The sequence below is a fragment of the Channa argus genome, chromosome 7 (genome assembly GCF_033026475.1).
Source record: "Channa argus isolate prfri chromosome 7, Channa argus male v1.0, whole genome shotgun sequence".
Lineage (NCBI taxonomy): Eukaryota > Metazoa > Chordata > Actinopteri > Anabantiformes > Channidae > Channa > Channa argus.
In genome coordinates this window covers 10,177,810-10,201,176 of record NC_090203.1, presented here as the reverse complement: position 1 = coordinate 10,201,176, position 23,367 = coordinate 10,177,810, and the positions used below count along the sequence as shown (strand labels likewise).

Below are 23,367 nucleotides of genomic sequence, written 5' to 3'. Positions count from 1 at the left end.
CAGTCACTGATCTCTTTCAGATTACAACGTCTACACAAGATGTAGTCTACCTGAGTGCTTCTCCCTGCAAAGTCAACCACCATCTGACCTTCTGCGTTCCTGTCCTGAACACCAAACCTGCCCATAACATTCTCATCACCTCTGTTCCCTTCACCTACATGCCCATTGAAATCTGCACCAATGACAACTCTCTCACCTCTGGGGATGCTCTGCATCATTTCTTCTAACTCACTCCAGAATTTCTCCTTCTCTTCTAACTCACATCCTGTCTGTGGGGCATAACCACTCACAACATTGAACATCACCCCTTCAACTTCCAGCTTCAGACTCATCAACCTGTCTGATACTCTTTTCACCTCTAGAACATTCCTCACAAAATCCTCTTTCAATATAACTCCTACTCCATTTCTCTTCCTATCTGACCCATGGTAAAACAACTTGAACCCTGCTCCTAAGCTTCTAGCCTTGCTACCTTTCCACCTGGTCTCCTGGACACACAGTATGTCCACCTTCCTTCTCTGCATCATGTCGATCAACTCCCTAGCCTTCCCTGTCATAGTACCAACATTCAAAGTCCCTACTGTCAGTCCTACATTCTTAGCTTTCCTCTTCTCTCTCTGCCTACGAACACACCTTCCTCCTCTTCTTCTTCGTCTTCGACCAACAGTAGTCCAATTTCCACCGGTACCCTGTAGGTCAACAGCACCGGTGGCGGTCGTTGTTAACCTGGGCCCCGACCGATCCGGTATGGAAGTCTTTGTCACGATTCGCATGTTTGATTTGGCATGTGTTTTACGTCGGATGCCCTTCCTGCCACAACCCTCTGCATTTATCCAGACTTGGGACTGGCACAAGAAGACACTGGCTTGTGCCCCCTTGCGCTTGCATTGTTTTGTGATCTTGCGTGTATTTCCTATTGAGATATTAATTCCAACATTATCAACCTGGTCTACTAGTTTGATTAAAAAGCTGTTATTCACGAATGTTTCCGTGACTACATTTTTCATAAAATATATTGCCATAAAAGTTGCTAGACAGGATTTACACAATTATCCATTTCTATTTATTCTGATTTAAATTTACATTCTTCATGAGCAGTCAGGATTATTGTGCAACCTTGTAGTGCAAGGGTTTGTCTCCTATTACGTACCCCAGTGTGTTGAGACCCTGAAGAACCTTGAAAAAGTTTGTGTGTATGTATAATATGTTAATTATTAATAGATCGAAAGACACACTTCAGTTGATGTGCAAACATTTCCTTTAATACAACGGTAAAGTAAGTTTTTTATTGTCACTGTGTTTATGGTACATTGATTACATGATCATAGTCTTTATTCTGTATTTGCATTGTTATTTTTAAGATTTGAATCAGTCTTTATATGATTAGTGGCAATTGTTTCTACTTCATCTTTTCTATATCTCAGACGAATCTACTTTATCTATTGTCTCCTTAATCCAGTCAACATAATTCTCCACCTTGGTGTAATAACCCTTGTACTTCTTCTCCTGACAGGGGGATCCCCAGGACACGATGCCAGTCAGATAAAAAGGCCTTTGACTTGAAGACAACATAGGTAAAACAAATGGACCTCCACTATCAAACTGGCAGCTGTCCTTCCCTGGTGCCCCAGCACAGAACATGTTGTTAGTAAAAATCATGCGTTTGTCATCTGACATGTAAGGGGTATCCTCACACTGTTCAAGGGAGTAAACCCCAATATGTGCGTACTGTAGCATTTGAGCCAGAACAAGATTTTTATTCGTTGTTTTCCTGTTTTCTGTCAACCCCCAGCCTGAAACTGTGCCTTGTTCACTTATTAACAAGCCCCTATTTGCGTCTGGCAGACAAATAGGAATGAGATTTGGGCCAAAATTTACTCTCGAAGCTAGTCTGATCAGAGCAATATCATTGTCAAAATTGATGCGTTCCTCAGTGCCTACAGCATAGTTGGGATGAATTATGATCCTATCACTCTCCATGACAACTACATTAGATTGTGTATTTCTTGTCTTTGATCCGTCTACCAATCCACCATACAGGCGCAAAGATGTTTCTTCTGTATTTTCCACAACATGAGCTGCTGTGACAGCCCACCGGTCATTAATCAGTGTTGCTCCTCCTCTACTTGGTTCTCTTATGAAAAGATGCCAAGGTATTTCTCCCAGTTTTGCTTTCTCACCTCCTAGAATTCTTCCTGCACTTGCAATGTTTTTGGTAGGTATCCCACAAACTGAAATATATAAAAAAAACAATCAGATTCATGTATAAAAGGAAACATCTTCAACGAATAATGACAAATTAGAAATGTATTGTATATGTAAGAAATATATTTAAAGTCCTACTTGGAGTGCATTTTGGCATCTCTGTCTTGCCACCCCTAGATATCCATTCACCATTGGCACTGCAAGTATATGTGTCTGAAAGTTTGAAGAGGGGATGTTGGTGAAACAATAACATACCAATGAAATTAGAGGGATGTCTGTGGAGATTCTCAGTGATCCAGGTCATGATAATCCCGAAAATGTAACTTACTGACGACATTAGACAAGTCCAGACGCCAACAAATAGTATTTTTGGAAGTATAAAACCAAAAAACTTTGTTTTCTTTAAACTCTAAAGTTCTTTAAAGTTTTAGAAAATACATAAAAGCATCTTAAAATCACCATTTCCTTCCAGAGTGTAATAGTTGGAGTTGCAGGTAAACAGGATCTGGTCTTCATACTGAGTTTGAGGGTTGTCACCCACCAACTTAAGGATGCCATCCTCTGGGATATTAGGGAAACCACAGTCCACAGCTATGTGAAAAAAACATTTTGAAAGACAGAGTAAGAAAACAAGAAATATAAGACAAGTCATTCATATAGGACATTTTCAGAAAACAAAGAACTTACGTTCACAAGGAAAATGGGGAACCCATATGCCTGTACTATGGCATGATGTCACATACTCTGATGAGAAGGCGTTCACACCTTTCTACTTTGCAAAAAGATAAATTAATTATCTTCTCAGTGTGTTAAACATTTGAATATAAAATATAGAATGATTAAAGTTTTACACTCACAGTATTTGGGAAATAACCGAGGTCACAAGTTACAGTCACTTTTTCACCTGGACGATATTCTGGTTTCTGAGGAGTCACAGTGGAGTGAGGGATTACGTCTGCTAAACAAACCTTGTCTGCAATTAATTTGTGAAAAGAGAAATTCATTGTGTTTCTCACAAGCCTCAGGAAAAAAATGTTAGTATGCCAGAAAGATGAGGAAGCTGCAGTACCTCTGGTCTGGAAGTGGAAAGTGAAGCCTTTGTTGCTACCAAAGCCATCAGAAGTGAAGTGGATTTTGACTTTATGTGAGTGAGTGAGGTAGGGAGATGGGGGAGGCGTGTGACCACAGAATGGCCCCAGAGTCCCAGAGGGAGTCTCAATCTGCAAATGGAACAATACAGGCAATTATACAATGTACAATTCTTGACGACCTCGTTGCCGTTTCCTCTGCCCAAGTATCCAGATGGCAGATGTATGTGTGTGTGTGTCTGTGTGTGTGTCTTTCAGGATGAACAGTACCTCTAAAAACTGACATATCGGCTGAAGTATTCAGCCTGTTAAATACATACAATCTTTTCTGGGAATTCAGTAGTGAGAGAGAGAGTCATTTAAATGGAAATCAGCTATGTGTAGTTATATGACTGTCCTGCTGTTGGCACCGTAAGTCATTATCACATGTGATCTTAACTCTAATTACATGGAAATCCTGGAAGAAATTCTGATGCAGTCTGCAACTTCGTAGAAAAGTTATTTTTCCAAGATGACCTCATGTATTAAGCTAGAGCATCCCGGGAATAGTTATAAAACAACAGTATTAATGACTCAGAGTCAGAGTCTACATCCAGAACAATAGTGAAAAACTGCATTGTCCAGATGTGCAAACCTGATAAAGAGTTATAATTAACCACACAGACTCAAGGCTGTGACCTCTACTAAACTCTAAAATACTGACATGGATCTGAAGTCTACTTAGGCAAACAAATAGGCTGTACTTTATAGTTGTAATCTATTTACTGTAACTTTAAATATCTTTTTTTCTGTGGTTTAGCAAACAAAGTAATATTTTACATATTGTATGTGCTAAATACTTTTTTATAGGCACAGACACACAAGGTAACAAAGAGAAACTACAAATAGGATCTGCCCTATGCACGAGTTGTCAAACCTTATGCAGTTTCAACATTTTTCTGAACTTCCTGTTGCTGTTCTCTAAAGTTGGAAGTCAAACATAAAACATGCTTCAGCGTAGTAAGTAGACATTCTGACTCAACACTTACCTTCAGTGTGTCAATGCATTGACCATCAGGGCTTTGCTCTACATCGAACACCTCAGAGAAGTGGAGCTCCAGCTGCAGGTGGGCTTCCACCGACAGAGTGTACCAACAGTTGGCATTCTCTGCATATGAACCAGGCCAAGAGGGACTGGATACCTCACCTTGGCTCAACCCTGACAGATCTTCAGAGCAACTCACTGTGTTGGAGATAAAACTTCATCATCATCTATTATGGTTTTCAGGATTACTTCCGCTTTGGGGCTTTTATTTTGATGTCAGTACTTCCGGTCCTTCTCTATATCTCTAGTTTACCTCCACAATCAAACGTATTGCTTTCACCTGTGTTCTCCCCTGTCTACGTTGCAACCGGTCTCCCTGTTACAACCTGCCCACATTTGGTGACTCTCCAGCAATTCAGACCCCATGTACCCTAACTTGTTTCGGATCTCGGACCCTGCCCGAATTACTCTGACTTCACTGGCACCGTATCTCTCTCTGCCTTCTCCCCCCCAGACACCCTTACCCTGTGCTCTCTGGCTATTTGGACCCCCCTCTGCTTTTGGGTGGGATTTGGATCATCTGACTTCGATTGTGAATACTAGGAGGGTCCGTGCATGTGAGACGGTCTGCTGCCTTCCCTTTCCCCTTCCCCTGATCTCAGCATTCCTTCGGCCCAGTCACACGAGCCCATCCGCATTACACAAACCTACTGTGCTTCTCATCTCCTTCCCCCACCTCCACCCATCCTTTACTGCTTCTGCTTTTTCTGTTTTCCAAGTTTCACTTCATCTTTCAGTTTTGTTCCCTTTTCCTTATTTTTTTTTTCTTTTTGTCTAGTTTAACAGTTAACTAATGTTTCTTTGGAGTCCGGAATATTTGTACCTGTGCAAGTGTGCTTGTCTTTGTCCAAGTGGTAACCATGGCGACAGGAGCAGTAGTACCCTCCAATGAAGTTGTGACAGAACTGGGTGCATTGATTATCTGGGTCATCCTCACATTCGTCATAGTCTGAAGAAACAAAATAGTAAAAGATAAATGTAACAGTCAAGTCAAACTAAGGATTTTTAAAAAATATATTATTTACTCTCAGCCAATTTTTTTTTATTGATCATCAAGGAACATGATTCACTCAGTTATCTAAACACTTTTCATAAACCCTGATTTGCTTTGGGCACTAGTTAACATATGTGGTAGACAATATTAAGCTGTAAGAGACTTTTATATTAGTTGTGGCACACTCACCTGTATCTGTTCATATGAGAACAGAGACAAGGGCTGACATAAACAGTTACCATTTCAAATCTGCTGTACAGTGAAATCAAATAACTGTATCTAACCCTAAACAGTGCAGTGAAACAAGGTAACTTATTGTATATTACTGAGAATTTTCCCACCATTTTTGAACTAACTTTCTACTGTACAGCAGAAATTGTTATAAATGAAACTGCAGCCTTCAAATGAAACTGAAAGTCTCACCGCTAAACACAGAGACATCTTCATTAATCCTCTATTTGACCTATTTTTTTTAAAACAATCTCATGCGTACATTCAGCTACTTAATGCAGTGCAAGTTGCAAATCATTGATCATGGACAACCAATCCTGGACATTTAGTAAGTTACTTTTTACATTGATGACAGCAAAAACCTCATCAGCCTTAGCATCACTGGACTGCAAAGATAACTAAAATATTTCTAAAAACAAATTGAGAAAAAGCATTAGGCTTAGCTGACATACAGCTCAAACTTTTTCTTTTTCTCTGCTTCTGTCGCTCACCTTGCACTGTGTAAAAGCCCCTGAAGCCAGTATGTCTATGGACGTTTGAGTAGTCAGATTCGAAAGAGAGAGAAAGACAGCCGCCCGAGGAGGAGGTAAGAGAGGGATTTACATTGGCCTGAAGCTCCTCAAATTCTTTTTTGCCACACAGAACAGAAATTAGGTTTCCATTTGAAAAGACCTAGAAAAGATGAGACAAAATTAAAAATGTATGTTGTAGAGAAATAATACCATTAGACATCACTTTACTTCTTGAAGTAGAAGACCTTTCTCGAGCCCTAACCTTCACGGCATCGTTTTCACAGTCCTTGCTGTCCTCCAGGTCCAGGTGGATGAGCCTGATGGAGAGGATGTGACCTATGGGGGCACACCTGCTCCAATTTGAACTAGCATGGGGCAAGTATCCGCTGGGATAACCTGGAGACTCCACCCATCCCAACAGCATTGAGTGGGCCAAATGGGAGAACAGGAGAAGCAGAAGACTTCTGGAACGAAAATCAAGTTTAAAAAATGTTTAGTTTACGTTGAGACACAGAAAAAGTCAGTCACAAATTGACATCCAAAAAACAAACTGCTAAATCACAGCTTAGTAAAGAGATCCATTAACATTGTATTACCGTATTGCAAGCAAATATTGTGCACAGTTTCATAGTGCTAAAATCCAAAACCCACCTTAATCTTAACATTGTGATCCGATCAAATCTCTCCTGATATGAACTACATCAACATCTCTCCTTCCCCTTTTCTCTTTTACTTTCCATCTCTGGCTAGCTGCCCCTCTTCCCCTCTTACTCATATTTTGCAGCCGTAAGCATTAAAAAAATCTATTTGCAGATTGTGATTTTTGCATGCTTGCAGTAACACTGAAGTGTTTTAAGTGAAGATAAACAGACACAATCTTTTCAGACTGAGTGTATTTGTAGAAAAAAAATATGTCACTGACTTAAAAAACTCCAAAGTCACTATAATTTAGATTCCATGAAAACAATGGTGATGAAGTGATTAGGAACAGGTATTGTGAGTGCTATGACCCTGGCTCGCTAGGGGTGGGGAAAGTAATAGAAAGACATATCCACATGTTACATGATTAATCTGCTTAATATAAATTTATGAGGTTTAGGTAAAAGAGAAGTCTGAAAACAGATTTGAGGCATCCAACCATTCCAATTAACTAAAGAAGCAACAATTCTATAAAAGTCAAACAGTAATACAAAACACTGGTTTCTACACAAAAAGAAAACAAGCAAAGCCAATCTCCAAAACGAAGGAAACTCCATAAACCAACACAACAATAGTCTAAGGACTTAACAAGAAATGAATCAGCAGTTAACTCAAGTTAAAACCTGCTGACATACTCACATACCAGAGTATGTGAAAGAAGTTGGACCAACCAGTTGGTAGAGGAGGAGGTGACCAGGTAGGCGATCCAGACCTATCAGGAGCGTGGTAGGCATGGCAGCAAAAATTAGGCACACAATCCAAGTAAGGGAAAACACTGACAGCTTCAAATACCAATACAGTAGGAGGAAAGGAGAAAAAGCCAGGGGCCGTAACAGTGAGAAATAAGGGTTGTACACATTTAACTGATGTAACGTGATGGACCACAAGACACTACTGACAGGTACATTTGGACTGGCAAACAGACAGGGAGGTAGGGATTTTAGAATGTTTATTGCTGGAAAAAATACAAACGAAATAACCAGAACAACTAAGTGGGGACGATGAACTAGAATAAAAACAAAAAATAACGAAGACTCAGAATTCACAGAGGAAGTGGGGGGAAGCAAACACATCAGTGAATTCGGGATGAGATGAAAGTGAATCAGGAACCAGAGGGAGAATGGGTTAATGGGGGGGGAAAAGTAATTAATGACAGGGAACTGATAAATAAACACTAAATACATAAATACTAACAACAGTTTAAGATGAGCTGGGGAAATACAGGTGTGTATGCGTGTGACAGTGCCAGGTGCTGTCAGGTAGGTAGGAGCACCTAGATGCAACTGGCAGCTAATGGAGAGAGAGCAAGAACACAGGGAAGAACAAAAGCTGGAAGAGAGCATGAGGAAACAGGATTAGAGCCATGAGAACCCATCTTATTGCGCTGCTTTGCTTTGTGTAGTAACTGGGCCCAAAGTCTCTACTGACACACACACAGCTTATTGTGTGGTGAGAGCGTAGAACAGGAAGGAAATGGAGAGAGACAGACGCAGAAAAAGAGACAGAAACAAGATCGCAGGGGGAAACAGCAGATGAGGGTCACTGGGGTTTTCCACTCCGTAGGATCAGAAAACGGATGAGAAGTAAGTAAGACCGAATCAAGAGGGGAAACGTGTCTAGTCACAGATCAGAGAAGGTGGAGACAGAAGGACGTAAGCAGTGAATGAGTGAACATCTCTGAGCTCAGACTACTAACAGCTTTAGTTTCAAAAATAAGGGCCAGGTTTAGAGGAAGACGGTTCAGTAAGCTTAGATATTTTACACACAGGTGGAGTACTGTAATCTAATGGGCTACAAATGGGTAAGATGACTTGCCAAAGTGACGATTTCTACCCGAAAAATGGAAGATGCTGTAATCGCTGTTCTGCAGGTCAGTCAACATCACAGAGTTTCAGTTACAGTCATTTCTTTTCTTTGGATAACAAACTGATTTGTAATACTGTACTAACTAGGACACAGTATTTACTGTACTGTGTATTTGAATATTTTGGTATTTCTCATATACTGCGTTTGCATGTCCTGACATCTAAGTCTTCTGCACATCTCTGCTTTCTCAACAATTATCAGGAAAGTACGTGAAAGAAGATTGTAATGACACTCAGCAAACTCGGTGCGCTGAATGTGCAAGGGACCAATACACAGCCACAAAAAATGGTGCAAATAGATGCCAGAAATGCGATGAGTGCAGTTCCGGTAAGTCACACAAACAGTACTGTACCTGCTGTCACACACACATTTGTTCTCTCACATTTGCAGAACTCAAAGTTCCTTCCTCTTCAACTGTTGCCTTTATGTAGAGAATAAATACAGTGAAGTCTATCAGTATTTCGACAGTGACACAAATCTCTTTATCTCCTTGATCTTGGAGCAATTTGCCTGAAGTGAAATGCATCCTCACTTGGATTCTGGTTGACTTGGCATTTGCAGATTATTCCACTTCTTTGTCTATAAAACAAAAAGTCAAAGGTTGCTTCATCGTTCTTTTGAACTGTGAAATGATGTCCATAGACTTTCGGAGCATTTTACTGAATATGAACAGATAATTTGGAGCTAAACACTTTCATCCACTTTCAGAAGCAGTAGGATTCATCCTACTGCTTCTTTTGCTCTTTGTCTCATCTGTCTATAAGATGTTGTTCCAAAACTGTAAAAAGTATTATCGTAATTTTATTTATTTATTTAGTTTTGACCAAAATCTAATCTTGTCTTCCTGTTTAGGAGGTTTATTGACGGTTTACATCTCGTAAACCCTATTTACTCAGGTGAATTTTGATTTGACTTTCACACAGATAAACTATCTTCTTGGGTGTGTTCTTGATCTAGTGAACTGCTGTAAAGTGGTGTTTTTTTCACCTGTGAAAAATTCTTCTGTCCTTCACCACAGTTCTCGCACATTTCACCGCCTCTTGATGTTGCAGATTTTGTTAGTGCGTTCTTTGTTTTTCATACTGCACAATATAATGATTTTATTATTATCTCTGATTAATTTGTTTCTGCTTTTCAGTGTAATGACACTTACTTTACTGGCAGTGGCAGCTCTATGGAATATGTTGACAGTTAATAACAACAACAACAGATTCATAATGCAAATTCAACACATAAAATCGACTTTAATCCTAGCATTTTTTTTGTAAACAAACTAATGAGGGAATAACACACAGCTGGCCCTGGCACAGCCGAGCAACCAAAATTCCTGCATGTTTCATACAATATTGTAGTGGTGTACAGAGCAAAATTATGGCAATTGTGTCTCTGTCCAAATACTAATAGACTGTAGATGTTTGCATTTTTTCAATGTGAAGACTCAAAACCTTGCTCTTTGTCAGTTATTACATCAATATGTTCTGTGAAGCCGAATCCTGTTCAAAAAGGTTCTTTATTTTACCAGAGATCACAAAGTTTCAAGAAATATCAAATGTGTCAGTTTCAGGTTTGAGGAAATGTTTATTAAATGATGAACATCATAGTGAGGACATTGTCTGTAGGTGGATTTGTATAACTATAAATATATTTGTAAATTAAGAAGCACTGTGTAAGTGTTGTCTAACCTATTGGTATCCAAATCACTTTGAAGTATTGCTTCTCATTCACTCATTCACACACACATCAATAACAGCCAGGGCAAGTAACATGGAGTTCACTGTCCTGCCCAAGGACACTTGGACACTTAGACCAGAGGACTGACCCCACAATTGGTGGATGACCTTCTGCGCCACAGCTTCCACCAAATCTATTAGTCAAATGAAGCTACACATGAAAACATGATACTCTCAATGTGGAATACAGTGATTTAACAACCCTGAATGTAATGGGCACCATACATTTATATTTTAACACATTTATTGGTTGCAACTGAGTTTGCATACAAACACAAAACGAAGGAATGTTACTCAAGCAAATGTCAGTGAGACTTCTGTAAAATTCACTTAACAATTGAAAAACAATAACAAATATATAAAGTATCTACAGATATGACTACAAAGGGACACAAAATGACTGCAAAATCATGAACTTGAGCTTGCTTCTATGTAGGAGGTGTGAGAGGGCTTTTACTTGTTAGTGTCCTGGACAATTATCCTATTATTTATCTATGTGTTTTTTTTAGATTGTCTCCTCCCTGATAGGCCTTCTCTATCTTAACGCTGTTTATATCTTGACCCTTTTAGATAACAAACAGGAGAAATTAAAAGACTGCACAAGTACAGAGAACACGGTGTGTGGGTGTATCCCTGGTTTCTACTGTAATAACGAAAAATGTGACCACTGTCTGCCAGTGAAGATTTGCCAACTGGGTGAAGGAGTAAAGATCCAAGGTATGTTTCTGGTATAAAAATGGTAACTGTATTACCTTGCTAATTATTTCATTGATTGAATATCTCATTTCTTCTTACAGTTTCTCGCACCAACAATACAGTTTGTGCTCCATGTGAAAAAGGGACTTACAGCAATGTGTCAGATTACAGCTCACCTTGTAAACCCCACACTAGGTACAACAGCATCTCCATTTTGTTATTATTAACAATAAATGAGAAGGATGACATCAGTGCTTTTAACTTGGTAAATTGTGAATCATTCATCAGAAATGTTTTTCTGTTTTGTTTTGGGGTCTTTTGGTTGACAAACTACATCTACAATCCTAGAACATCCTTACACTGTAGTTCTATAAAGATTGTATTGGGAATAGATGACCATTTTCAACTTTTCAATAAATGATTATCTTTATTTGTTTGCCTTTGTACGTGTTTTAAAGATGTGAGGACGTTTGGAGAGTGTTGAAAACTCCAGGAACAGAAAAAGCTGATGCTGTCTGTGGTGACTTCTCACATCGTAGGTCTCCTGTTTTGTCTATTATTTCACACGTGAAACTTATTTTGAAATCTTAAAATCTTTTTAGCTTTGAAAGAAATTATGTTGTGCAATGTATGGATGCTCTTGTCCTGAATGAGTCAATGAGTTCCTATCCATCATATGACTAATTATTAATAGTGAAAAAAGAAGTAGATGAACAACAAGTTCTAGGGAATTTGCAAACTTTATTTTAGTTTCAAATGTAAAAGGTCCATAAAACACAGATATGCAAGACTCACACTCATTTAAAAACAAGCAAACAACCTCACATATTATTATTGCTAAATACAAACCATGATTCAAGAGACTCCAAAGTGCACAACTCCCAACCTAACAGAACTCCGCTTTAAATCTGTCAAAACTGATATAATCAAATTTTCAGACCCAGTCAGCCTGTACATACACTTACACATCAAATTTCACGTAGTTGCCACACAATTGGATACACCAATACTGACAATCACACCTCTAGACATGTTGAGTAATCATTATGTGCCACAGTGGGTTGTGGTGTCGTTTTAAAAAAAAAGTAGCTTGTAACAAGTGGGCAGTAAAAAAAGGTGGTACAAAAAGCTTTAAATAACCAGATCTCAACATTCACAGCACACATCTTAACTTTATGAAGCAACATGTTAGCTTGTGCATATAACCAAATAAGGCAATAAGATGGTTAATGAGTAATATACCAACCATACAACCTGTACCACATTTATATGACTGCACATTTAACTCAAATTTAGTTGAAAAAAAAGTACCCCATCACATGACAAAAGATGAGGTTTATTTACTGGAAACCGCTGAAGGTGAGAATGGTGGACAATGCCTTAAGCCGATCATTCTCTTAATTGTTTGAAGTATTGTACGCAAATATTGCAATGTAATAGGTTCAGATTTTGGACATCACACACTGGCTAAAGTCAGTGACCTCTCTTCTATTACAAACAACCATTTAGAGGAACATTTTAGAGTTCATTAGACCCAGAACATTGCAACAGCTTTCTACTTTTGTGTTTCTGGAGACTAAACTCAAGTTCACCAAAGTATATGTTTTTGTGGGAGCAGTGTCTTAAAGAGCTTATTTGGTTTAATCTAGTCAAATAAGTAGTGAAACAAATCAAGTAACCATAATATGCATATATCTCTTCGACTACTACAAATCTAACCCATGAAAAAATTACCTGTGACACATTTTTATCTGGAAACAAAACCTTTGCTTTACACAAAAGGAAAAAACTATTCCAACCACACCAGGCAGTGGCAGTACTATATTTTAACTCCGCCAGGGTAGTGTCAGGAAGGAGCTTATAGTTACACAAGTTTATGAGACAATGCTTATTTTTGTGTGTTTCCCATAAAACTACACCTTGATATGAAGCAGATATGAAAACATAATAACAAAAATGTAATTTCATATAATTGTATATTGAACATGCCTGTAGACAGTAAATCCTTTATAACACACAGTAAGACATATTCGTGTGTGTAATCATACAGCTACAGTACAATAAACAGTGTTACTGAGAATGAACTTAACTGTAATTAGAGGTGTTTGCCAATTATCGCTGCTTAATGAGAGGAGCGGCTGTTGAGTACATTAAAGAACATTTAAGATAAAAAGAAAAGTTTAAGATAACAACTGCATAATAAAATCCCTCCAGGAAGTCACAAAGTTGCAATTGCAACAATTAATTCAACCAGTCAAGTCTACATGATCTTGCAATTTAAAACATTACAATTTTTAGAAGGGCTATCGCAAAATAAGACATTTAAGGCCACACATGTCACAGAAATGCACATGAAAAATGTATATACTTCTTACAAGGGTGGTAAGTGATAAAGTACATATATTCAATTACAGCACTTAGGTAGAAATTATAGGTACTTGTAATTTATTGGTGTACTTCAATTTACTGTACTTTGCACTACAATAGAGATGGAAATATTGCACAACATTTATCTGACCAGTTTAGTTACTACTTACTTGTTGATATTTAACAACAATATAGTGAAGTAATGAGCCAACTCTTTAGGCAACAGAGGTCATTGCCCTTCAATTTTTAATTCTTGGAATTTTTTTTTCTTTTCCACATTTTTCATGTGTTCCAGATAACTCCATCTAATTCACCACTGGTTTAAAAAAAAAACAACAAAAAAAACACATTGTTTTCTTAAAGTAGTACTTACTCCTCCTTCAATTAGAGTACTTACTTGAGTTTCTGAGTTTACTTGAGTTTCTGATTTATTTGCAAATGTTAACTGAATGTTCGAAAAGTGAGGGGGAATGAAACAACATTAAATACATTTTTATTGTTTGAGGAAATTGCAGATATCCTTTTTAGGCTTTTTATTTACTTGCCTTGAGGAAATGAACGCTTCTCAGTAATCACGCACTCCCTCTCTATATTTCCCAGAAGTTACAATTTAACTAAAACATATTTGTGCCCCCAAAAACCCCCCAATGTATTTCTCTGTGTTCTTCAGGGTGTCCGTGGGTATTACCTGCAGTCCTGTGGGCAGGACTCGTGTTGACTGCACTCATCCTGTTTGCTATTGTCATCTGCAGGAAGGCAAAACGCAAATCATACAGAGCAGGTAGGTACAACACGTCACAAGTGTAGGTGTATTTCATCACAGATTTTCAGACATTAGTTCTTGCACTTTAAAGAAAAAAATGTCTTCCGGAAGGGGCGACAAAATGGTGTGTGAGCATGCCTACTCAGTTGCACGAACTACGTTGTCAGCCATGACTGAGAGACAGCATATGCTTTGAAGTCATACAGTTTAAGGTCACTGCTTATCTCTGTCAAACATACCCTCCCACTGCTTCCTTTACAGTGAAAACTCTGAGTAAGGTAACAGGAAATTTAAATGCCTACTTTGTTTTTAGATTAGATTTAATCGTTATCTGGAGGTTGTTGTTTTTTTTGAACAATAGTGTCATTTGTGTTGCTTCTTTTTTTTTTTTGCAAAAAAAGCAGAACATTTCTGAGTTTTTATTACCCCTCCTTACATACAGAAGGAGCAGTGTTTATTGTTGCTAGACAAATTCAACCAGAATGACAATCTCAATGGGGAAACCACATCCTGTACACATTCAGCCCGACACCCTTTTTGGTCTAATGTGACGCACACTTCACAAGCAGCTTACTCATACTGAGAAACAGGTCCCACGTATATGGCACTGTCCCATAACTGATTGTTTTGGCTGACGTACTCGTAACTTCATTAGCATTTACTGCATTTCCAGTGAAGCAGTGTGCTAGCACTGAAAATTACTGGAATTAACAGAAAACACACAATTAATTGGGAGACAGTCAGCCTACAAGAGCAAGTCTGACACCTGTGTGTTATATTAAACAGACCGTCGGCAAGTTTTCAAAGATAACATCGCTGTTGGGTAGATTTGTTTTGTCACTTTGGTTGTCTCTTAGTTTGTCTCTGGTAATATTGTTAACACATTCACTGTGATAGAAAATACACTGATGGTATTCTATTCGTTTTTTTTATAATTACCCCTTGTGTCTGTTTTCTTCCTATCATAACGTATAATCATGCAAATATCTTCAAAGAATTATTTCTATACAAAAATCTAAACACAAATTTTCCTTCTTGTAGTAGTATCGTGCCGTGTTAACGGTTTCGGTTTTCTCTGCTGAGGTTTTGAGATATTGTCAAAGATAATGTGATATTGGCAGTGTGCACATTTTTTGCCAACCCATCACAATAGCAGCAAATTAGAATTTGGTTTGTTACTGAAGATGAAATATAAGGAGTGTGGATTAAATTCAATTTCTGACAAAAAAAGTTAATGTTAGGTTTCCCTAATCTAGGCAATTAGATGTTTGTGCAGAGGTTAATAGTAGAGGGTTTTACAGTACATCCATCCACTGAAAGGGAGAAGTTTTTCTCTGCAAGATCTAGCATAGTCTTCTTTGGAGGTGCAGAAAAAATGTCTCAGGGGCATAAGACTACAATCACACACTTTCGTTTTTGGCTTTATGGTTTTATTGGTTTGCTGTTTGTTACTTGTAACTCTTTGTGTTGTGTGGCTTAGGAGAAATATATTTTTAGTGTCAAAATGTAGATTAACAGTAGGGACAAATGTATTTATTTTAACATACCAACCTCATTTTGTACTTTTATCAAGTCTTGTACTTGTTTAAAGCAGGTCTACCCCTGTGATGAACCTTTTAAACAACATAGATTTTGAAACAAAAATATAATTTTACAGTTTCAGCACATTTTGGCTTGAAGCAGCAGCTTAGTAATGATCTAGAGATTTACACTTTACAATTTACAGCACTGTCTTCATTAACTCCACACCTAAAACCTAAGTTGATGGTAAAGGATCCAAGGATCAAATAATTGCTAAAGCAGTAGCCTAGAAAAAAAACACACGATGAAACATAATATAATTATCAATATTTTTAAAATTTTTATCAGATTTTTTTCTCATTTAACAGAAAACACTGTCGAAACACTGTTTCATATACACGTTTCACTTAATTAAATTCAGGCTACATAAGTGCACTTGCCTCAAACCAGCCTGCACATGGCTAATTAATAATCAGGAAACAACAAGAGCAAGTGGTCAATTTACACCGACACCACAATAACTCAACACTACACTGAATGTATGTAAGGTTACTAGTTCTGCCAACTCAAAGCCACACTCACTAAAATAACTGAATATGTGAACACACTGGGTTAGCATTTGATCACACATTCCATCAACAGTTGTGCTAACATACCTTACGATTACATACGATTAGTCAAATCCCTTTTTTACTTTGTACTTTTTTAATGTACTTTATGGAAATGTCTATGTGTGCATCAGCACAACTGTGGGCTGGTATATTGGTTGGATGTGCATGAGGAAAGAATCTGGGGTGCGCTGCCCACCCCAGCTCTATTGTAGATCTGGGCCTGGCTGTGGTAACTGAGCAATATGCAGCTTAAACAAATGTGACGTAGAAACCTGGAACCTCCAGTACACATTCAGTAAGAACAGATTTTCCAGTCTAAAAGGAGACATTAAGCAGTTTTTCAAACTTTGAAAAAAAGTACTTTTACAAATGCATAAGATTCTGATTTATTTTCAGTGGGAGTGTAAATTCAAAAAAAAATATTTGAACCTTTTTACTAAAAATCCAAATAAGTCTTAAAATATCATTAGCAAATTTTAATCACCATTTTTTAATAGTTAATTTAAAAATGATCTAAAAAATGTATATGTTCATGAGATGTTTATTGAGGGAGTCGGTTAAAGATTGATAAGATTTGTATCGATATGTGACCCAAATTAAAGATTTGCAGTTATGTTGTCACTTGGGCTCCTTTGGTTTAACCACTTAGGTTGGTAATCTTGGCCCTACAGTGTCACACAAAGTCTTTGCAGCAGTGCTCTTGGACTCATGACATCTTCAGTAGATTTCAGTACTGAAACAAAAAAGCTATATGCTTTAAAAGGCCTATTTCTTAGTGAAAAAGATAGCATCAACAAAGCTTTTACGACCTTCAACAGCTCTTCAAGAGTCTCTGAGACTCAAAAGATATATTTATGGTGGGGTGTTACTTTAGTAATGAATCACAGGCTGTGGTATAGGTGGAATTTACAGAGATTTCATTAATAGGTTATTGTCAAGGCTTTTCCTAGAAACTAGGTTTGTGCAGGTCACAGTGATTAATGGAACTGCAAAGCTGTCTGTAATATTTAAAGATTAGTGCCATCTGGAGGCAAATGCCTATTATTGCATCCAGATCACAGAAATAACCAAGGCTACATTTAACAAATATCTGACTTATTTGAGCATGTTACTGAATATTTATATTTCTCTTGTATTTTGATTGTGTAACAGGCAGTCTCAGTGGTCGCGCTACTTTAGTCCAGGTGGTCCCAGCCACATCCCTGGACCTGCCTTTACCAGCCACATCACAGGACTTGCCTTTAACTTCACCAAAGCCGAACGGTTACTGCCAAGAGAGCTGCACCATCGATGACTTCAATTTATCACTTTTTCACCCAGGTAATATTCCTGGATTCAGTTTTTCTTCAGTTGGATATAGTTGTATTTTTGCTATTTTATACCTTCACAGCTCAAGAGTGAACTAGATAAAGTTGACATGCAACAAGGTAATCACTTAGATTCATGTTCACCATGTTTTACATAGATTGTATTTGCTATCTGTTAGCATGAAAAAGCCTGACCCAATTAACTTCTTGTCTATGCTCTACACAGCATTGGTTGCTTATTTCTAACAATATTTAGTTGTATTGTCCACATAAAAATAAGTTTAAAAAAGAAAGAAAGGGAATGAATTCACACTTGGCACAGATCTTCACTTGTGCTCAAGGATGATTACATCAAATCGATTGTGAGTCAAATGTGACTTTGGGAGTCAAAATGTGTGAACACAAAATAAGAACACTATGGGCAAATTTCTCCAAATTTGGCTTAAATATCCAACATGACTCAATGATTAACTGATTTTTTATTTATTTATTTATTTAAGAGTGAAAGATCAAGGTCAAACTTGCCACAGACCTTCACCTGGACTCATGGATGAACTGATAAGAATATGAGCATGCAAGATGAAACTTGACTGGTTTGCAGAAACATACAACCACATTGTAGATATTCTAGTTACTCTAAACTGTCAAACTAGAACATGTACAGATGTAACGAGAAACCAAAAACCTCAATAAGTGGTCACTAGTCTATATTAATCTTTCATGCTCATAAATTCTTTCACCGTCATTACAGGGAATGCAATTCGTCTTGCCTCACAAAGTATGTCTGACAACAGCAGTACAACACTTACTTTGAAGGATGCTCACACTGACTTTTAATTTTGTTGTCCGTCTAGATGATAATCTCGTCAGTTCCAGCATTGACAGCAGTCTTCCTATTACACCACTGAAGGTCTCAGTCTCATTTGCTGAACCCACTTACATCAAAAGTTCAGGATATTGCACCAGTGAGTATCTTGGGATCCAGTCAGAGCCACAGGAGGACGAGTGGTGCGGGACATAATTAAGTGACATCTAAGTTCACTTATGGAGCTGTAATGCACCCTCCTGTTTGGAGATGTTTGGAGATGTTTGGAGATGACTCGGTGACTTTTACAAACCCTGTAAATCTAACTATTTAAAAGACTGGGACCCTTTCAGAAGGGGGCTGATGCCCTCTGCAGGACCTTTATGAGAACTTCAGCTTGGCTTGACTGGTTAGTTCTGTTTACAGCTGTTAGCTTAAACATTAATATAAAACTACTAAAATTACATTTACCATATGAATGTGCTTATTAACTTACAAAAAGAAAGCACATTTGCAGCTCCTTGTGAAGGGAATTTTTCTTAACAAATATTGGTGAAGTGGTAATAATAACAACAGATATTGAATGTAACTTATATAGGCCTAGTTTCAACCTTGGACATCGATTCATGATAATTCTAAATTTAAACATGAACCAGAAAAACCTTTCTTTAATCCTACTTTAAAATGCACTGCAATCCAAACAGTCATCATGGATGTCCAATATTTATAAGAGCAGTGTTACCCCCACACACATACACAGGCTACTACACTTGGAGCATAATGTTATATAATAAATAAGAAGAAGTGAGACCAGTAAGATTTAGAGTTATTTTATAACACTGTCAAGATGGATATTGAGGAAGTTTACACATCAACCAGCTAATTTGCTCTCTTCACAGTTAGTACCTGCACACACAAATAATTAAGAAAGTGTACATGAAAGTGTTTACACAGATTTTCAGTCTTGTGCTAATATATTTTAAAGATTTGTTGATTATAATAAAAAAATGCTATAAACATTTAGTCCTTTTTCTATAAAGAATAAGATGTTATTCTTGAAATGCACATTTTCTGTGACATCAATTAGCCTTTTTGAAGACTTGCTTGGCAACCACACCTTCAACTCTCATCTCCTGCAAAAGAAAACAAAAACAAAAAACGAAAGAGGTGTAAATGAACAGTGAGAATTAGTATAACAGTTTGGCACATTGAGAAGTAAATTAAATGAATGATCAATGGAAAAATAAATTATATCAAAACATTACCTTATCCCCCTTCCCTTTCTTCATCCTGTCACATTTTAGTCCATCTCCCACTCTGTAACCATCTACCTATCTCCTCCATTCCCCTTCCTCCTCCTCCAGCTCCAACCCTCTCACTCATCATTTGTCTCTTGCTGCTCCCTTGACCTGCTGTGTGTACCCTCTAAAACCCACCATTTCAAAGCTTGAAAGCTTGATTCGCTGGCATTTCTCTCCCACTTGTTTTCAACATAATTAGCGCACTGTTTTCTACCAACTGCAACAGAGGTATTATAAATTCAGTGGGAGCTATTTAGTGGAGCAATACTTATTGTTTGAAATCCTAATCACCAGTGACACATAATCTGTAATCTTAAACTCTTTCACAAGCAAGCTGAAAAGGTCTCATTATTTGTAGCAGTTCATTAAAGTGTGCATTCAGGAGTCTTCTGCCTCTTTTCTGTTTGCCCTCCTTTGTTGGCTGCTACTTTTTTCTTTAAGAATGCACATGCAAGGCTCTTAATAAACATGCCTTCACACAGCGACTTCAAAGGTAAAAAGCCCTATTGTGAGATTTGTGACGCAGAGGATGAAGTGGAGAACAAGCAGCATATTGATGTTCTTCTTCAACTTTACCTAAATTTGCACCCTATTTTCTTGAGACCCTTCCTGCCCAACTGTGAGCTGGTGTAGTGGTAGTGTGCTAGTTTGTTTTCTCTAAAAGCAGCAAAGAACAACTTCATAGGGGAAGAGGTGCAGCATCATTAAGGGACTGCTCCCAATTATGGTGGCAGGAGCAGCCAAATAAAAACAGAGGTAAACCTTGTTTTTATGAATCACAGGCCTGGCTTAGCATGCTTTAACACTGGTTTGTAAATTAGGGTACTTTAATACCTGTGACCTTGACCTGTGGGCGAATAAATCTGCCTATTGTTATAGTCTCCAGCAACATGCAGCTAGAGAGAAGAAACCAGAACTAGAGACTTGCAGACCACTGATAAGAGAGACTGCCCTACATGGCGATGCCAGTTTAGCTGTGCAAGGGCAATCTTAAACTATAACCTTTATCCTCTTTACTTCTGTGTATATATATATATTTTATCCTGTTGTAGTGTTGCTGTGGTTTCCTAACATTGCACAGGATACTGGCACCCACTTATTTGCATGACATTTACTACATTAAGTGAAGCATCTTTTTTCCTTTTATGCTCTTCCTTGTTTCATAAACCCCACCCACAAACCTCTGTTTTGGCCTTTTCCCCACATATTTTACCCCACCCTTACCAAATGCAGCCTGTCACCCTCCAGCCAGTGTGTCCAGCCTCGTCCTTCCTTCTCACCTCGCTGTACACAAACCAGCTTGTCTCCTTCCCAGTCAACTGTTGTCTGCATAAGCACAGAGATTGTAATTAGTATGTAAAGTGGTTCTCACATTTAATCACACACAAGACCTTTGTGCAGAGCAAAAACAGAGACTAATAGTTTTGACCAAATCGAGATAAGGCTGCTTATTTTTGTTTCATTTAAAATTCGTGCAAGTTCTTTTTGTCACTGGCATGCACTCATTGTGAGCCAGGACTAGAGCAACAGGGGGTGGTTACAACACAAAACCTAAGCGGTAGGTGGGTCAACGTTTCTCAAACACTCCAAATAAACACACAATGCAAATTCGTATGAATGTTGTATTTTCACTGTAACATCAAGCCTCTGAATTCAAATCAAACAAGCCAACCTGTTTATACTGTACTAACAACAACACACACCTGACAGGTGCGACCGTCCACGGGTCCCAGGTCCTCAGTAAATTCTTTCCCAATAGTAAAATCCATGTAGAAGTTCTTGAAGGTGGTGAGTGTACCGATCTTCATGACCCCTGTGGCGGGGTCATGGGTGATGTCCTTGGTGGGCTTCAAGAGACACACAATCTTCCTCAGCGCAAAATTAATATCTGAGAGAATATCGAGAAAATTAATTAAACTCAGGTCACAACTCAGACTTTACTCTTACTGTGTAAAGGGGGAGTGAATACACCCCCTGTGAGTGTCTGTGTTAGTGGACGGAGGTGGGGGGGAGTTGGGGGTTTGGGATCATGTAAAGGACAAGATGGTAATTTCATTACACTAATGTGCTGCTGGGAATAGAGATGGTCCCTATTATTATAGACAATTTCAAGGCAACGCATAAAGGTTGATTTAAACCCGGGCGTCTAATCTTTTTACCAGTTGGAAAAGACACTGTATTTGTTTACCGTGGTGCATCTGCAGGGCAGGTAAAGGGGACTCTAAAGGAATTTTTAAAAAAAGACTTACCTAAAGTAGCGAGGTAGGTGTCCATATTGTCCTGCTCCACCAAATGGTACGTGCCGGTGTAATTCGGTTTTGACATGGTGTCTTTTTGTTTCTTTCAAAACCCCAAACGAGCTAAAATCTCCGCTTTCCTTTCTTTTTTTTACTTTCCTCGAGCCAAGTCTCGATCCCAGAAATGAGCTGCCGCTTTGTTTCGTATCAGTTTCACTAACGCAACTTGTGGACAATGGCTGGATTTGACGCCAACGTGCGTAAAATGAGACGGTGGTGACTGAGATCTCACCTCCCGATATGCAGCTATGCCGCTGCTCCAGTGAAAGTAGGCAGTTCTTCCCTGGTGCAGAGAGGAGATTTCTGAAGTCTTTTACAGTCAGCTGTGACTCAATCGGGCTGAGAGCGAAGTTCTTTGTGCAGGATCATAAATGGGGGAGGGAGAGGGGCTGTTCATTCATCTTCCCAAATGCTTTAGTTGCAAACGGAGGCGGTGCTTCAGGTCTTGAGCACCAGTATGTTAGGAAGAAAGAAACGTGGTTTGCTCCATCTTTGGGGACGCTGTTCAAATGCATATGGTGCGCATCACTGCATGGACAGGCCAAAGCGCAAATCTGTAATAGTTCCTGCGTAAACTTATGGCAAATTCCAAAATGTAATAGCTGAGCTTGATTTAAACATGCAGTTAAACTGTGATCAGCTGAGAAACACAAAACTACAAGTCCATGAATTCCATAACATTTATTAAAGTTAGTTGGCGGTGGGAGCAGAGATCAGCCAGGGAGCTGGGCAGCAGGAGAGGACAGACACTTTAGGATTCTTACCTGAGTGACAGAGGGAAGGTAGTAAGTAGTACAAGTACTTGTCTACAGTATGTGGTAAAATAAGCCCACATAAAGCTGTTAATAACGCTATTATAAAGCGTCATACAAGTCAGACGTGCAGGGTGATCTATTCAACACTACTGTGAATGTAAGATGATAAAAGATGCAGATAAACCAGCACAATAAGAAAGAAGAAAGAACTGTATGTTAATTACATGCATCAAACTGACATCAAGGGTATTTTTGTCACTGTTGCATTTGTGATAGTAGCAGCTGCATTTTGTTTACATGCAGGTTATATTGGGCTGAACCCAGGGTCAAAAACCAGGCTGATGTTGAGGTCCAGCCTGGACATTTTCAGAAATGACTTCCTCTCCTTGTTGAAACCAAACATACTAGTCTGGAAGCAAAAAGAAACATAAGATCTAGTATTTGTCTCTGTTACCAGGCTAGTACAGTTGATCTGAAAACAGGCTAAATTCTAAAAAGAAATTATGTGAATTCTCTGATTTTATTGGACTTCGTG

At 38.4% G+C, this 23,367-nt stretch overlaps 3 protein-coding genes across 4 annotated transcripts; 1 reads left to right on the top strand and 2 right to left on the bottom strand.

Moving 5' to 3' along the window:
- Nucleotides 1-1,240: 1,240 nt before the first annotated feature.
- On the bottom strand, nucleotides 1,241-6,897 carry c1s.2 (complement component 1, s subcomponent .2). 2 transcript variants are annotated; one of them, XM_067511505.1, is made up of 11 exons: nucleotides 6,766-6,897; nucleotides 6,377-6,578; nucleotides 6,094-6,274; nucleotides 5,201-5,326; nucleotides 4,322-4,515; nucleotides 3,275-3,425; nucleotides 3,063-3,178; nucleotides 2,893-2,974; nucleotides 2,665-2,796; nucleotides 2,344-2,418; nucleotides 1,241-2,231 (listed from the first exon to the last, which is right to left on the bottom strand). In XM_067511505.1, the coding sequence occupies exons 1-11, from the start codon at nucleotides 6,777-6,779 to the stop codon at nucleotides 1,414-1,416; spliced, it is 2,091 nt and encodes a 696-aa protein (XP_067367606.1). In that variant the 5' UTR covers nucleotides 6,780-6,897; the 3' UTR covers nucleotides 1,241-1,413. The 2 variants fall into 2 exon arrangements, with proteins under 2 accessions (XP_067367606.1, XP_067367608.1); XM_067511507.1 differs by having other exon boundaries at nucleotides 6,377-6,575; nucleotides 6,766-6,865.
- Nucleotides 6,898-8,254: 1,357 nt separating this feature from the next.
- Nucleotides 8,255-19,299, top strand: LOC137130140 (tumor necrosis factor receptor superfamily member 5). The gene is made up of 9 exons (XM_067509925.1): nucleotides 8,255-8,396; nucleotides 8,582-8,683; nucleotides 8,881-9,006; nucleotides 10,980-11,126; nucleotides 11,207-11,300; nucleotides 11,564-11,640; nucleotides 14,143-14,253; nucleotides 17,520-17,687; nucleotides 18,529-19,299. Exons 2-9 carry the CDS (start codon nucleotides 8,611-8,613, stop codon nucleotides 18,693-18,695), a joined length of 963 nt encoding a protein of 320 aa, XP_067366026.1. The 5' UTR covers nucleotides 8,255-8,396; nucleotides 8,582-8,610; the 3' UTR covers nucleotides 18,696-19,299.
- Nucleotides 19,294-22,468, bottom strand: rbp5 (retinol binding protein 1a, cellular). The gene is made up of 4 exons (XM_067509927.1): nucleotides 22,030-22,468; nucleotides 21,484-21,668; nucleotides 21,005-21,106; nucleotides 19,294-19,612 (listed from the first exon to the last, which is right to left on the bottom strand). Exons 1-4 carry the CDS (start codon nucleotides 22,103-22,105, stop codon nucleotides 19,559-19,561), a joined length of 417 nt encoding a protein of 138 aa, XP_067366028.1. The 5' UTR covers nucleotides 22,106-22,468; the 3' UTR covers nucleotides 19,294-19,558.
- Nucleotides 22,469-23,367: the final 899 nt, after the last annotated feature.